At 41.4% G+C, this 16,004-nt stretch overlaps 3 protein-coding genes across 3 annotated transcripts in view; 2 read left to right on the forward strand and 1 right to left on the reverse strand.

Annotated features, from left to right (window-relative positions):
* Nucleotides 1-1,396, forward strand: part of LOC130382788 (pleckstrin homology domain-containing family G member 3) — a 33,168-nt gene extending 31,772 nt beyond the window's left edge. Inside the window, 1 exon segment of the mRNA XM_056590690.1 lies at nt 90-1,396. Within this exon segment, the coding sequence (XP_056446665.1) occupies nt 90-814 (725 nt within the window). The 3' untranslated portion in view covers nt 815-1,396.
* An 805-nt stretch (nt 1,397-2,201) lies between these two features.
* xgb (x globin) lies at nt 2,202-13,767 on the forward strand. The gene is made up of 5 exons (XM_056590698.1): nt 2,202-2,420; nt 5,188-5,295; nt 12,467-12,587; nt 12,892-12,972; nt 13,362-13,767. Exons 1-5 carry the CDS (start codon nt 2,224-2,226, stop codon nt 13,482-13,484), a joined length of 630 nt encoding a protein of 209 aa, XP_056446673.1. The 5' UTR covers nt 2,202-2,223; the 3' UTR covers nt 13,485-13,767.
* On the reverse strand, nt 13,347-15,954 carry srp14 (signal recognition particle 14). Its single transcript, XM_056590696.1, has 5 exons — nt 15,812-15,954; nt 15,157-15,229; nt 14,962-15,074; nt 14,743-14,775; nt 13,347-14,552 (listed from the first exon to the last, which is right to left on the reverse strand). Exons 1-5 carry the CDS (start codon nt 15,833-15,835, stop codon nt 14,463-14,465), a joined length of 333 nt encoding a protein of 110 aa, XP_056446671.1. The 5' UTR covers nt 15,836-15,954; the 3' UTR covers nt 13,347-14,462.
* Nucleotides 15,955-16,004: the final 50 nt, after the last annotated feature.

The raw sequence follows: 16,004 nt of genomic DNA on the forward strand, positions 1-16,004 counted from the left end.
CATAGATATTCCGTGGAGGGCAATGTCCAACTGTGTCTTTGTTCTGTCTTTTCGTTGCATGTGGTTTCTCCCCCTGCGTTTGAATGCAGGTGAACACACCCTGACCTATCCCTTGAACACTTGCGATCAGGTAAACGCCGTCGATGAACCCCCGACCCCACCCGCCGACCCATCCCCGGGGCCCAGCTCCAGGGCCACCACCCCTCAGGCCGTGTCCTCGCCCTCCTCCCCCTCCCATGCCCCCAGCCTCCCCAGCAGCCCCATGGACTCGGAGCCCTTCCACTGGCCCGACGTGCACCAGCTGTGCTCCAGGTACACCGGCCCGCCGCCGGTGGGCCGCAGCTGCTCGGTCCCAGAGAGGATGCTGGAGCTCTGCACCGGCGGGCAGGGGAGGCCGCCATGGAGCCCTACACCCACACAACCTCTAACTCCTCGTCCGCCTTGGGACTCGGCCGAGGGCCAGTGGGGCGGGGGGGCGCAGCGGAGGGGGAGTCCCACGAGGGAGGGCGGGGGGTCCCGGCCGGGGCCCCGCCTGCTGTGCAGGTGGGGCTCCCTGGACAGCGTGCCGGCGGCGGCCAGCCGGCCCCTCCACGAGCTGCAGAACCTCCAGGACCCGGTGAGGCCCGGCCACGGGACACTGCCCGCCCAACACAAGGTCAAGGAAGGGACGACCGCAGGAAGTGATGTCTGTCTCAAGGAAGCCCAGCACGGCGTCTTCAAGAGGCCCGCAGCCCCGCACGGGAACAAGAAGACGGAGAGTAGGATCGTGAGGAACCTGCGGGAGAAGTTTCAGAGCTTGGGTTCCGGTTCGTGAGCCCTGTTGTGTTTGTTTGTGTCTAAGGACTATCTTGCAGCAATGCTTACTTTCTGTTGACAGCCATGGGACAATCATGCAGACGTTATGTGCCTTACTCTGCCATTTTTCACTTTTTGTCATGGAATTCGATTTTGTACTGCACAATCAATCGTTGTCAAGTTCCTATAGTGGACACTGGGTGAGATTTTTTTATTTTTGCTATCACCAAAATGTAATATAAAAGGGATATTTTGTTAATTGGTACACTGCTACAAACAGCCGTATGTATATTTTCCTTGACATTGTGTAAATGCTATATTTACCTTCAGGTTTTTGCATACACTGTAAAATGCAATCTTTATATAAAGTCATGTTGTTTGCCGTACAAATTGAAAGTAATGTTCAGTACATTGCAGGGTTGTTGTAAAGCATAATCCCACTTGTATTATTACAGTAAGTCTAATGTTATGGATATAATTGAAGGGGATTTCATGCTGAGAATGCATAATTATGCCATTCCACGAAAACAAAGAAAGACTGATCCACTGGCCATGTGACTACTGTAGTGGCTCACAATAGAGTTATCATTACAGCAGCTCATCACAGGTGGGGGGGGACGGGGGACGGGGGACGGGGGACGGACAGCCTTTCTACAGACTTATTTGCCTCGGACGTTAAGCTCCTTTTACCAGGACTGTTTTCATATCCTCACTGGAGCTCTTGAGCCTCAATGACTTGTATATTGTTGCCATGTTATTTATGAAGATGTATACTTTAAACGAAAAGTTATCATTTAAAAATTGAAAATGCGAAGTTGCTTTTTCTTTTCAACTCATAAAATGCATTGAATGAAAACAAAATCTGGGATAAATACTTGACAATATATACTCAACAAATTACTTGATTTGTTTCACTCAAACAATATAGTTGATCCACAAAGCATTTTATGTAGAAGTATCACAGCCTCTTATCATGAACACCACACGCCCATTGTGTATCTTTTATGTAATGTAGCCGGTAATTATCATGTCATGATGCACAGTTGATGCATTTCACTATATCCAACTCCTCTATTCAAGTATAAAAACGAGGTTGTTGTTTTTTTGCTGTAGATTTAACCTTATACATAGGCCTATTTGAATCATCCATGGCGTTTGCTGGGTTACTATAATATTTTTTATTTTACAAGTGTTTATTTAGTGTATCTTACATGTATTAAAAGGGGACTATTGCCCCGCCCCCCACTTGAACGGGCCATTTGGTGCCCCGCTTTACGCGCTCTCAATGCGCTCACATGAATCCACTCATGCCTGGAAACGGAGTTCTCCTAGTAGCGCGCACAAGAGCCCAGAGATTCAACCCGATGCCCAGGATCAAACATCCCTTCTCTAGCACGCACTGAATAAATCAGGCTTACCTCTATTTGGATGGGCGCGAAATTATCGTTTAAATCCTCGATCAAAATGGGATGCGCAATATCAGGCGTGACACCCAAGTCAGGTGGAGACGGGAACGCCGACGTTGGACTACCACATCTCAGCGACAATCAGATCCAGATGATCAAAGAGTCATGGAAAGTTATCCGGGACGACATTGCGAAAGTTGGAATTATCATGTTCGTCAGGTGAGATACGTTCATATATCCTATCCAATGTCTGAACTTGGCAAATGTAGATACATAAGAAAGGGTATCCGCAGCCAGAATTAACCAAAATCGCGTTATAATGCTCCAACAATATTTTTTGAAATAATGAAATGCTATGATTCATTGACTCAAAGATGACCCCGATATTTTGAGACAACTATTTAAACGTTCCTCTTAGTTTAATTTTCTAAAGACAACCTTCTGAATGTTTACTTTTAGTAATTATTTTATTCGCAGTGAAGCTCAGAAAAGCAGACGTCTTCCAGACCTCTTAATTGGTGATTTGATTTCCAACCGCCACAGGACACGAGACGGTGTTGTGTCCGATATAAATATCTGCAGATGAATCGGGATGGTGTCAATTGCATTTCAATTTAATATTGAATTGACCGTTGTAGGCCTACACATTCGTGCAAGTTCAACATCCATCTATCGTACTGACTTACTGCTCCGACTAAAGGTCAGAAAATTGATTTATTCCTGTGTTCTTCTCTCCCTCAACCCCTCTCATCTATGCAGTGAGGCGATTTATATATTTCACACATCACAAAGCGATATGTGCAATAGCACCATCAACATGCTTAATGGCATACATCCAGCATTCTGAAACGTATCTGAAATAGTATATTGTGATATGAATGATATAATAAAATTATACCTCCCCATAGAGCTAGTGCTGCTGTTGATGGAGGCAGACCTATGGGCTGGTTGAGGGAGCATGGGGCTCAGGCAGAGCGATAACCCCTGTTATCGCTCTGCGATGTTGCCCTGGGGGGTTATCCAGACAGTTGAGGAGATTGACCTTAGCTTGCTAGCCTTGAACCTCAGGGCCCCGAGCCTCCCTTGAGAAAAGGGGGCCAACTCGGGCCCCATGGCCGTGAAAACATCTCTTGAATAGATATCCCTTGCTTACTGTACACTGACACTGGCTTTGGTTTTTGTGTGTGCCGACCCGACCAAACCATTCTACTCCCTGAGGGTCCTATTCGTTTAAATGGTTCGTAAATTACGGAAGCAATTTCTCAAACATGCCAGATAAACATGAATTAATAAAATGGTTCAGACAAAGCATTGGGTCGGATGTGTGCGGCTGGATACAGCAACCTTTCCCCTGAATCAATTGGCTGGTGCATTAGCTTGTGGGGAATTATGGAATCGTTTTTCCTCTGAAATAGCTTCCATTCAAACAAATTCTTATTAGCCCAAGGGCCAATTGACTGCTCCATTGGCAATTGCACTGCGCAAGTACAAACTTTGTATCAATTGTCATGAACTCATGTTTGGCTACACTGTCAAATAATGAAAATATATAAAATGCCATTAGTCTTACTATAATCAAAGTAGCCTACACTCATTCGTGAGAGTAAACAATCTGCAAGATTATTTAGATTTGAAACATCCAGCAGTCATTACATTTTTATGGTCAAGACATTTCCAGATGATCAGGATTTGTTATATCCTTCCTGCAACAATAACACTGCGGGTAATCTTCTGTTACATTACAAATATCTTGATTCATTTATTTCCTTGTAGTTACATCATTGTAACAATGCCCATGCTACACACCAGCCAGGTGACTGCCTCACTCCACCTAGGTGGCTTCAACGGGGCACCTCCACAACAAAGGACACAGGTGGAAGACTAGTTTTATTGCAAAGTCTGAGTATAATGACGTAGAGCAGGAAGCGTAACGCGCTGCGATGAGTGCGTGTGGTGATGGCTGGTGTGCGGCCTCCAGACTCCAATCGGTCTGGGTGGAGCCAGGTGAGGCTGCTCACACCAGCCATCCTCGCCAAGTTACAACACATACACATTACACACCTAGTTCTTATTTGAAAACAAATAGCTGGTCCAAGACCAGCCATTGGCAACACTGCCCGGTCCTTACACTCATTCCCCAATGGAAGCAACCCGTTTCTTTCTCAACTGCACTATCTCCAGGCCCAGTTTTCACATACTCACCCACCTTATGCAAACCTGTTCTGATAAAGAGCCCAAGTAAAGGGGAGCACACCCCCCCAGTAGACCTATATGCCTTTAGGACGACAAACATCGAAATAGAAAACCTTGAATTCATTTTATCGCTCAACAACGGGGCCTGGTTGTGTCAGAGGCTGTGGGAGAATCACAACCGCTGTGGACGCTACATTCATCACATAGCTCAGCTCAACCCAGGTGAAATGAATCAGGATGTGATTAAGGGTGCTACTTGCTCATTCTATCTGACTCAGTGCACCTCGCGGCGGGGCGGCGGCGGTGTCGTCTTCGCACCATTAGCACCTAGCAGGGAGCGCTACATGCTCATCAGCTACGTGGAGTGGAGAGGCTACATTCGCAGCAATCATGCCCTCCTGTGCTGGAGGGAGGTGGGGGGGGGTGGGGGGGGGGGCGCTGAACGAGGTTCCTCTGTACATTGAGGCTCGTTACAGCGGGTTGATTAAGCTAAAGTTCACCTGGAGAGAGAGAGAGAGAGAGAGAGAGAGAGAGAGAGAGAGAGAGAGAGAGAGAGAGAGAGAGAGAGAGAGAGAGAGAGAGAGAGAGAGATGGCTGACTTGAGGTCACCTGAAATCATCAGGAGGAGGAATTTAAATGCGTGTCATGTGTTACGGACAAAACGAGTTACACTGTCGGGGCGAACTTTGTGGACTCCTAACTGTGGTGTGGGAAATAATGTCATCCAGGCAGCCCTCATGAACAGCACACTTGGTGGCTCACAGACATCTGCTTACGGTTGTCTTGGGAACAGGCTGTTTGAGACCCATCCTGAGTGCAAGGATGTCTTCTTCCTATTCCGAGATGTGGAGGACCTGGAGAGGCTGAGGAACAGCCGGGAGCTGAGGGCTCATGGGCTGCGGTGAGTGAGAGAGAGCATGCACGCGCACGCGCACACATACACGCGAACACACACACACACACACACACACACACACACACACTGAATTGCAATGTTTGACCTCTCTAATGTGTTGTCTTCATGACATTTGAATCATGTAAAAAAAAACATTTAAATATAATGTATTGTAAGGGTCTATTGCCAAAGGTTTTGTGGCAAAAATAAGCATAGTAATCAATGCAACAAAATCTTTCTAAAGCACAGTGATATACAAAAATAATATAGATTCCACATTTTATCAGCAAAACAGGAAAAATTATAAGAATGTATTTTCTTTTTGTATGTGGGATAATACAAATATTAATAACACAAGGTAATTTGAATAACCTTCAACAATAACTTGCACAGATCTCCAACCCCCATCTTTTCCAGTGCACTGCCCTCACCACCATGTGACACAAAATGAATAAAAAACAACAAAATCCTTGAATTAAAACAGCGGATCCCTCGTCCTACTTGAGGGCCGGTCTGCTGCAGCTCATTCGATTTTTCTCTGGGCCCCCTTACTCTTACTTTGGCGCCTTTTGTGACACTCTCCACACGGGGCCAACCGAACCAATTAGGGCCGGGGCACTCTGAGGTTGAGAGACTGCCGTGACATTACAGATGCCTGAAGCCTGGTGCGCGTTTTAGCAGTTCAAGATGGGGCCAAATGGCCCTTGAGACGCACACACAGCACCGTTGTCCCGCTGATTAATTAATTTATTAGACAGGGATGAGTGCAGTACCGTCTCTTAACATTTAAACGACAACGGAACAAAACAATTTGTTCTCGAGAAACCAGTGATTGCTCCCTATCAATAATTGAAATCAATCTGAAAATACATATAACGTGCTGTAATATATATATTGTATTAGGCAGGTATGGAAAATCAGCAATTTCTCCAATTCTGATCTGAACTAGCCAATCAACAAAGTCCTATGAAATTCTAATTCCCGTCTAATTCCCTGCCGACCAGTGTGTCCAGTCAGTCAGTATGCCCCTCTGAGGTCATCCTAAGATCGTTTTTTGGCCACCTTTTCAGGAACCGGAACCAGGTTAATGTTTTCATGGGAACAGGGACGCGGGAAGTGGGTGTGCTTAGGGTGCTGCAGCACCCCCCCCCTGGCGGCCTCTGGCTGTAACTGCAAGTGAGAAGGTTTTCTGAACAAATCAATACTTTCTTTTTTTTTTTTATAATTTTATCATGCAACATGATTTTTCATTAAATTATTGACATCCACCCTTTTTATGATATTTATCATATTATCATTTCATTTTATTTAGAACATTGTCTGAGTAGGCTGACGTAGGCTATGACGCACAACGCAGAACTGTCGATAGCTGAATATCGTACTATGCTGAATTTACATAAGCATGTTGGTGTTCAACATCTGTTGTAGTGAACATTCTAAAACTGGTGTACAATGTTGCTGCCATATTAATAGACACGTTGAATGTTATCGTTATGATTCTGGAATCCTGCACGTAAACTGGTTGGCAAAAAAAGAGCAAAGACGGACGGTTCACTTTTTATTGTCACTCTCCTTTTAAACCTTTAGAAATAACCTCCTGAATCCTTGTTATAACGCTGTGTATAATCCCGGACCGCAACAGCTTGTCGGCATGTTGTTAGTGTGTGAAATTCAGCACAGTATCAGCCGAGTTGACTCTAATTTCCACATTGTTTACTTGCTGACGTTTGTGAATAACAGTGGCTAGTTGGCAGAACTCTTTTTACACACCAGTAGAGTGTTTATCAGAGCGGAGCCCTGAATGTTGCGCAGCATTTATTATGACGTCATTATATAGACTCTCTCAGCACCCCCCCCCCCTTGGACTGACTTCCCGCGTCCCTGGTGTTATCCCCTATGTTTTATTCTATACTTTTCAACAGTGTTACCCCTTATGGGTTTTTCATGACCACAGATAAAAAACGACAGGTTTTTTTACGTTTCATTTGATAAAAACGACTGTGTTACCCCTTATGTTTTTTTCCCAGTGATACCCCTTATATTTTATTTGACAAAGACAAAAGTGTTACCCCTTGTGTTTTTTTCATGACGACCAATAAAAAACGACAGTGTTACCCCTTATATTTTATTTGACAAAGACAACAGTGTTACCCCTTATGTTTTCTTTCATGACGACCAATAAAAAACAACAGTGTTACCCCTTATGGTTTTTTCCCATGATGACTGATGAAAAACAACAGTGTTACCCCTTATATTTTATTTGACAAAGACAAAAGTGTTACCGCTTGTGTTTTTTTCATGACGACCAATAAAAAACGACAGTGTTACCCCTTATATTTTATTTGACAAAGACAACAGTGTTACCCCTTATGTTTTCTTTCATGACGACCAATAAAAAACAACAGTGTTACCCCTTATGGTTTTTTTCATGACGACCAAAGAAAAACGACAGTGTTACCCCTTATGTTTCATTTGATAAAAACGACAGTGTTACCCCTTGTGTTTTTTTTCATGACGACCAAAGAAAAACAACAGTGTTTTATTTGATAAATATCGACAGTGTTTTCCCCTTATATTTATTTCATGACGGCCGATAAAAAACGACAGTTATCCCTCATGTTTTTTCCATGTTGACCAATAAAAAACGACAGTGGCACCCCAGTCAACGTTTTTGCAGGGATCGGAACATGAGCTGTTTAGAGTGTTAACCTCCGAACTTAACAATGCACCATCAAGACACCGGTTATAGTCATCACAAAGGTTATACTTGACTTTATAATTCGCATGAAATAGAGAAAAGATACATCCAACAGAGGTCATCAACCGGACTAGAACCTCGGTCGCCAGGGGGTAAGGCAGAGTGCACCCCACTGCACCACTGAGGCGATGTCAATACACAACAATCAATCATCGATAAAGAGGATATACATGACATTAAAATGTATGTGTGTATTTCTATTATTTCCCTTATGTTTTTTTTCAAGACGACAAATAATAAACAACAGTGTTACCCCCTTCATGTTTTTTTTCATGACGGCCAATAAAAAACAACAGTGTTACCCCTTATGTTTTTTTTCATGACGACCAATAAAAAACAACAGTGTTACCCCTTATGTTTTTTTTCATGACGACCAATAAAAAAAGGAACAGTGTTACCCCTTATGGTTTTTTTCGTGACTACCAAAGAAAAACGACAGTGTCACCCCTCATGTTTCATTTGATAAAAAAACGACAGTGTTACACTGTCGTTTTTTATTGGTCGTCATGAAAAAAAACATAAGGGGTAACACTGTCGTTGTTATTGGTCGTCATGAAAAAAAACATAAGGGGTAAGACTGCTGTTTTTTATTGGTCGTCATGAAATAAACATAAGGGGTAACACTGTCGATATTTGTCAAATAAAACATAGGGGGTAACACTGTTGTTTTTCTTTGGTCGTCATGAAAAAAACCACAAGGGGTAACACTGTCGTTTTTTATTGGTCGTCATGATAAAAAAACGACAGTGTTACCCCTTGTTTTTTTCATGATGACTGATAAAAAACGACAGTGTTACCCCTTATATTTTATTTGACAAAGACAACATTGTTACCCCTTATGTTTTTTTTCATGACGACCAATAAAAAACAACAGTGTTACCCCTTATGTTTTTTTTCATGACGACCAATAAAAAACAACAGTGTTACCCCCTATGTTTTTTTTCTTGACGACCAATAAAAAACAACAGTGTTACCCCTTATGTTTTTTTTCATGACGACCAATAAAAAACAGCAGTGTTACCCCTTATGTTTTTTTTCATGACGACCAATAAAAAACAACAGTGTTACCCCTTATGTTTTTTTTCTTGACGACCAATAAAAAACAACAGTGTTACCCCGTATGTTTTTTTTCATGACGACCAATAAAAAACAACAGTGTTACCCCTTATGTTTTTTTTCATGACGACCAATAAAAAACAACAGTGTTACCCCTTATGTTTTTTTTCATGACGACCAATAAAAAACAACAGTGTTACCCCTTATGTTTTTTTTCATGACGACCAATAAAAAAAGGAACAGTGTTACCCCTTATGTTTTTTTTCTTGACTACCAATTAAAAACTACAGTTTCACCCCTCATGTTTCATTTGATAAAAACGACAGTGTTACACTGTCGTTTTTTATTGGTCGTCATGAAAAAAAACATAAGGGGTAACACTGTCGTTGTTATTGGTCGTCATGAAAAAAAACATAAGGGGTAAGACTGCTGTTTTTTATTGGTCGTCATGAAATAAACATAAGGGGTAACACTGTCGATATTTATCAAATAAAACATAGGGGGTAGCACTGTTGTTTTTCTTTGGTCGTCATGAAAAAAACCACAAGGGGTAACACTGTCATTTTTTATTGGTCGTCATGATAAAAAAACGACAGTGTTACCCCTTGTTTTTTTCATGATGACTGATAAAAAACGACAGTGTTACCCCTTATATTTTATTTGACAAAGACAACATTGTTACCCCTTATGTTTTTTTTCATGACGACCAATAAAAAACAACAGTGTTACCCCTTATGTTTTCTTTCATGACGACGAATAAAAAACAACAGTGTTACCCCTGATGGTTTTTTTCATGACGACCAAAGAAAAACGACAGTGTTACCCCTTATGTTTCATTTGATAAAAACGACAGTGTTACCCCTCATGTTTCATTTGATAAAAATGACAGTGTTACCCCTTGTGTTTTTTTTCATGACGACCAAAGAAAAACAACAGTTACCCCTCATGTTTTTTCCATGTTGACCAATAAAAAACAACAGTGGCACCCCTGTCAACGTTTTTGCAGGGATCGGAGCATGAGCTGTTTAGGGTGTTAACCTCCGAACTTAACAATGCACCATCAAGACACCGGTTATAGTCATCCCAAAGGTTATACTTGACTTTATAATTCGCATGAAATAGAGAAAAGATACAACCAACAGATGTCATCAACCGGACTTGAACCCCGGTCTCCAGGGGGTTAGGCAGAGTGCACCCCACTGCACCACTGAGGCGATGTCAAAACACAATAATCAATCATCGCCAAAGACGATATACATGACATTAAAATGTATGTGTGTATTTCTATTATTTCCCTTATGTTTTTTTTCAAGACGACAAATAATAAACAACAGTGTTACCCCTTATATTTTATTTGACAAAGACAACATTGTTACCCCTTTATGTTTTTTTTCATGACGACCAATAAAAAACAACAGTGTTACCCCTTATGTTTTTTTTCTTGACGAACAATAAAAAACAACAGTGTTACCCCTTATGTTTTCTTTCATGACGACCAATAAAAAAAGGAACAGTGTTACCCCTTATGGTTTTTTTCGTGACTACCAAAGAAAAACGACAGTGTCACCCCTCATGTTTCATTTGATAAAAACGACAGTGTTACACTGTCGTTTTTTATTGGTCATCATAAAAAAAAACATAAGGGGTAACACTGTCGTTGTTATTGGTCGTCATGAAAAAAAACATAAGGGGTAAGACTGCTGTTTTTTATTGGTCGTCATGAAATAAACATAAGGGGTAACACTGTCGATATTTATCAAATAAAACATAGGGGGTAACACTGTTGTTTTTCTTTGGTCGTCATGAAAAAAACCACAAGGGGTAACACTGTCGTTTTTTATTGGTCGTTATGATAAAAAAACGACAGTGTTACCCCTTGTTTTTTTCATGATGACTGATAAAAAACGACAGTGTTACCCCTTATATTTTATTTAACAAAGACAACATTGTTACCCATTATGTTTTTTTTCATGACGACCAATAAAAAACAACAGTGTTACCCCTTATGTTTTTTTTCTTGACCACCAATAAAAAACAACAGTGTTACCCCTTATGTTTTTTTTCATGATGACCAATAAAAAACAACAGTGTTACCCCTTATGTTTTTTTTCATGACGACCAATAAAAAACAACAGTGTTACCCCCTATGTTTTTTTTCATGACGACCAATAAAAAACAACAGTGTTACCCCTTATGTTTTTTTTCATGACGACCAAAAAAAAACAACAATGTTACCCCTTATGTTTTTTTTCATGACGACCAATAAAAAACAACAGTGTTACCCCTTATGTTTTCTTTCTTGACGACCAATAAAAAACAACAGTGTTACCCCTTATGTTTTTTTTCTTGACGACCAATAAAAAACAACAGTGTTACCCCTTATGTTTTTTTTCTTGACAACCAATAAAAAACAACAGTGTCACCCCCTATGTTTTATTTGATAAAAACGACAGTGTTACCCCTCATGTTTCATTTGATAAAAAACAACAGTGTTACCCCTTATGGTTTTTTTCATGACGACCAAAGAAAAACGACAGTGTTACCCCTTATATTTATTTCATGACGGCCGATAAAAAACGACAGAGTTACCCCTCATGTTTTTTCCATGTTGACCAATAAAAAACAACAGTGGCACCCCTGTCGACGTTTTTGCAGGGATCGGAACATGAGCTGTATAGAGTGTTAACCTCCGAACTTAACAATGCACCATCAAGACACCGGTTATGGTCATCACAAAGGTTATACTTGACTTTATAATTCGCATGAAATAGAGATAAGAAACTTCCAACAGAGGTCAACAACCGGACATGAACCCCGGTCTCCAGGGGGTTAGGCAGAGTGCACTACACTGCACCACTGAGGCGATGACAATACACAATAATCAATCATCAATAAAGAGGATATACATGACATTAAAATATATGTGTGTATTTCTATTATTTCCCTTATGTTTTTTTTCAAGACGACAAATAATAAACAACAGTGTTCCCCCTTATGTTTTTTTTCATGACGACCAATAAAAAACAACAGTGTGATGGGAACCAAACTTTTAGCCAAAACCCTAAAACCCCCCCCAATATATTTTTTACATTTCCTGTGACCCCATCTGCATGTCGGCCCTGCGGTGAAATAAGTGAAAGTAATTGTGACAAGGCTGTAGGCTAAGGAGGTTGGCAAATAATGGTGTTCTGCATCCTCTAGTAGCCTACACCAAAAACGATATTTGTGCTATAATTCCCTCCATTAATATCCATCGCATCACAAAAGGTAGATGGGATTGGTCCTCATCTGGCAGATATGCTGCCAGCTAAGAGGCGTTCATTCGTTCAGCTCAACCCTGAACTCTCTTTCCACGTCTTCCAGAGTGATGTCATTCATTGAGAAGAGTGTGGCGCGTCTGGACCAGCTGGAGCGACTGGAGGCGTTGGCCATTGAGCTTGGAAAGAGCCATTACCGGTACAACGCCCCACCCAAATACTACAGCGTAAGACCCTGATACTATACTCGTCTTTACAGAGGAAGTCACTCATGGTGCTTCTATTCATCCGTTTACATTTAAACCTACAATTAGTCAGCCCTTTTCGTGGAATAATTTCTTTCTTCCTTTGTTATATTTCTAACTAAAGGTCATGCCCGGTGTGTTAGTACAGAACAAAATGTTATTCTAGAAACTGTGGGTAGTCATGGCCTAATTGCCACCATATTTACTGGACAGATATCCTCAGCCTTTCACACATGGAGGTCACACTTCAGTTGTTATCATGTTTACCCATGTCTGTTATATTTAGTATGTAGGGGCAGAATTCATCTGCGCTGTCCAGCCTATTCTGAAGGAGCAGTGGACCCCTGACTTGGAGGAGGCCTGGAAGGTGAGTGTCATCATCCACTCAGATCAGGTGGCGTCCCCACCAGTTCTTCATGTTTCTGAATATTGGTAAGGGTTAGGACACATCAAGAGGAACACAAGACTAATGTGTAGAAAAGTACAATTCATGGAACTAGGGAAGTACAGAATGAGATGCAGGGTCTCTCAACATCGATACTCTAGATAATTGTAAGTAAAATGATTCGATGTGGATCGGATGAATTGCTAAGATATGTTGTACTTGTAAAACATTTTCATATGTATTGGTTTATGAAATCTTGCAGCAAGCATATTATCAGTAAATTGGGTTTTGAACAAATGCTGTTGGCATGAAACGTAATTTGAATAATGCGTGTGCCCCGGACTAATTGGCAGACATTTTATGCATTTCAGACCATGTTCCTGTACGTGACCGGCTTAATGAAACAAGGTTACCAGGAAGAGGAACGAATGCGCCTTCAGCAGGACTCCACCTCCCCGAAGGCGCGGCCCGACAAGAGGAACACGGCCTTATGAAGCCAACCGCCAAGTCATTCAGTAAAAGGACTTTTCAGAAGAAGCACACTGTTGTGGCTTACATGAATTGACAACTCCATCATTGTTAGCAGTACACCATGAAGATGTCTTGTTCAACCTAGAACACTTTACCCCTCAGTTAAAACTTTTACACACATCTTTTATGGAGAATGGGAGTTGCACTTGAACCAACAAAACGTATGGCCACTTTTCAAATGAGTTTGAAACATAAATGTGGTAAAATCCAATGACTGTGCACAAGTTAGACGCCATTTTCAGTAAATGTACTTTATAGAGCTGTTTCCCCACCAAATTAACTCTATGATAGCCTCATTACAAATCGCTTTCCTATATACATATTTCAATTTACCAGGGCAAAGTGAATAGGGTTGCTCTACCGATAGTTAACTGGCCAAAAAAAAAAAAAAAAATACACCTTTAAAAAAGGAAAGATATACCTTGGTCTCAAACATGAAACAAAAGGTATTTCATGTTAAAATAAACAGTCTCATTATGGCATCGGTAGTGTTTAAATTATTTGTGATAGTTTTGTTTTTTTACAGGGAATTAAATTAAATCCTGCAGTTACAAATTGAGAGTTGTACAAAACATTATGAAAGGCAATCAAGCATCAACCCTGTGGCCCCCTCATATTTGACACGACTGTTGATAACCTGGATCTCACACGGATGCGTTTCGGCTCAAGAGCTTCTCACTGTGACATCCATGTTCTTTTCTTACGTTGCTGCTTTTTCATTTCACCGAATGGCCGGAAGTAAGACGTTATCGTGCAAACGATGGCATGAGATCAAAGCAGTCACTAGGTGGACCGACGGTGGCCTCTGAGCCATCAGGGTAATGGGAGACGCCAGAGGGGGCGAAAGATGAATCCGGCCCGCTGCGAGCCCATCGCCCCCCCCTCCTTCCTCCTTCAGGTGGTACCGGCCAGACTAGAGACAATGAGGTAGAGTCTTTTGCTCATTGGGTGGCTTTAGTTTTCTTGCTTTTGCTTTTCTTATCCTTCTTCTTAAGTCCATCCATGTGGGCTCTGAGGAGGTTGGAGTACGCCTGCCGAGGGTGGAAGTAAAGACACGTAAGGAGGCAAGCTGGGCTTTTAAATTCAAAAGCCCTTAGTTAACCACTGAAATGTTAGAATTTGTATACCAAGACTTTCATAATATACAACTATAATGAGGTGCAGTCATACAGGAAAGGTATAGTGAAGTGTTTCCCCCTGATGGCAATAAGAAATACATACCATTTGAAATTTGATTACTTCTTTGGTATTGACCTGAAAATGACAAGACATATTATTACATACTTCCAAACAGCTCTTTATCTCTTTACGACAAAAAGCGTACCACATTCTAATGAGTCTGCTTCAGTTATTAAGCCTCAATTGTTCCACAGGACGCTAAATATACAATGTACCAAGCAGTGTGTTGATGGTTACATGATTAAAGGAGCTTAGGCTTACCACTGTGCTAATTTTCTTTTTTCCATCAGAGGCTCTGATAAGACACTTGTTATCTGCTGGTTCAAACGAATCTGCTTGTCCCTTTTTAGGAATTGGTTTGGTCCTCCCATCGTCTGTAAGTTAAAACGCGTTAAGCTAAGGCCAGTTACACTCATCAGTAAATGAGAAGCTTCATCGTTGCAACACTGTACTTACACTTCTTTAATGTGATTACCACGCTACCAGAGTTTCGACATTTCTGGAACAACCGTGTGAGCTCCGTCAGAAACTTGAGGAAGTAAACAAATAGTTAAGGTGGGCTAAAAAGGGCAACCCTACACGAGCCCGATAAGCATCCAGTGAGAAGAGGCCTGTTATTCATCAATAAATACATTGAATTACCACCATTTGTACCGATTGTGTTTGAATCAAATCATTAAACAAATGCACGAATGGATAAGCCTTTTACCAAAACATCACGAGGTCTTAATTCCTTTATCATTGAGTCTTAGTTTCATAATGAGATACCGCACCAGAACTTATAACTAAGAAATGAAAGAGATTAGCCAATATGACTCATCTCTAGTGATGAATATTTCACCATATGTACAGGACATGTTAGGCATTTAAGAGTAATCTTACCTTAAAATAAGACTGTTAGTTAATACTAGTTCAAAATGTTTGAACAATAAGTTATAACAATATTCTACCAGATGAGCGTTGGTTTGGGATGCATATGTTAGTTAGCAAGCACCATTCGTAGTAGCTACCAATAGCATTTACTACATCGGACAGATAAGGGAAATCTATGACGAAAACAGGACAGTGACATTTGATAATGAATGAAGTGGGGGAAAGATGTTCAACATACCGAGTCGTTTTCTAGTAATACCATGATTCACGGGCGGTTTCAAACGTAACGATAGCCCACTGGAAAACAAGCTAACTCCTCAGAAGCACACGTACTATAACAGCAAGCTCCGCCCCGTGCCCCCTGACCTTTCTTCTTCTCCTCGGATATGAGTAGTATGAGCAACATCATCTATACGCTGCCTTAGTGCCAC

This window comes from Gadus chalcogrammus, chromosome 5 (genome assembly GCF_026213295.1).
Source record: "Gadus chalcogrammus isolate NIFS_2021 chromosome 5, NIFS_Gcha_1.0, whole genome shotgun sequence".
NCBI lineage: Eukaryota > Metazoa > Chordata > Actinopteri > Gadiformes > Gadidae > Gadus > Gadus chalcogrammus.

Bases quoted from the DNA above. Each gene is read 5' to 3' on its own strand.
- xgb (XM_056590698.1), top strand. From the start codon at position 2,224: ATGGGCGCGAAATTATCGTTTAAATCCTCGATCAAAATGGGATGCGCA. The intron at 5,296-12,466 runs GTGAGTGAGAGA...CACGTCTTCCAG, and splicing joins CTGAGGGCTCATGGGCTGCG to AGTGATGTCATTCATTGAGA. The intron at 12,588-12,891 runs GTAAGACCCTGA...TGTTATATTTAG, and splicing joins CCCCACCCAAATACTACAGC to TATGTAGGGGCAGAATTCAT.
- srp14 (XM_056590696.1), bottom strand. From the start codon at position 15,835: ATGGTATTACTAGAAAACGACTCG. The intron at 14,776-14,961 runs GTAAGCCTAAGC...TGTCATTTTCAG, and splicing joins AAAAGAAAATTAGCACAGTG to GTCAATACCAAAGAAGTAAT. The intron at 14,553-14,742 runs GTATGTATTTCT...CACCCTCGGCAG, and splicing joins AAGTAATCAAATTTCAAATG to GCGTACTCCAACCTCCTCAG.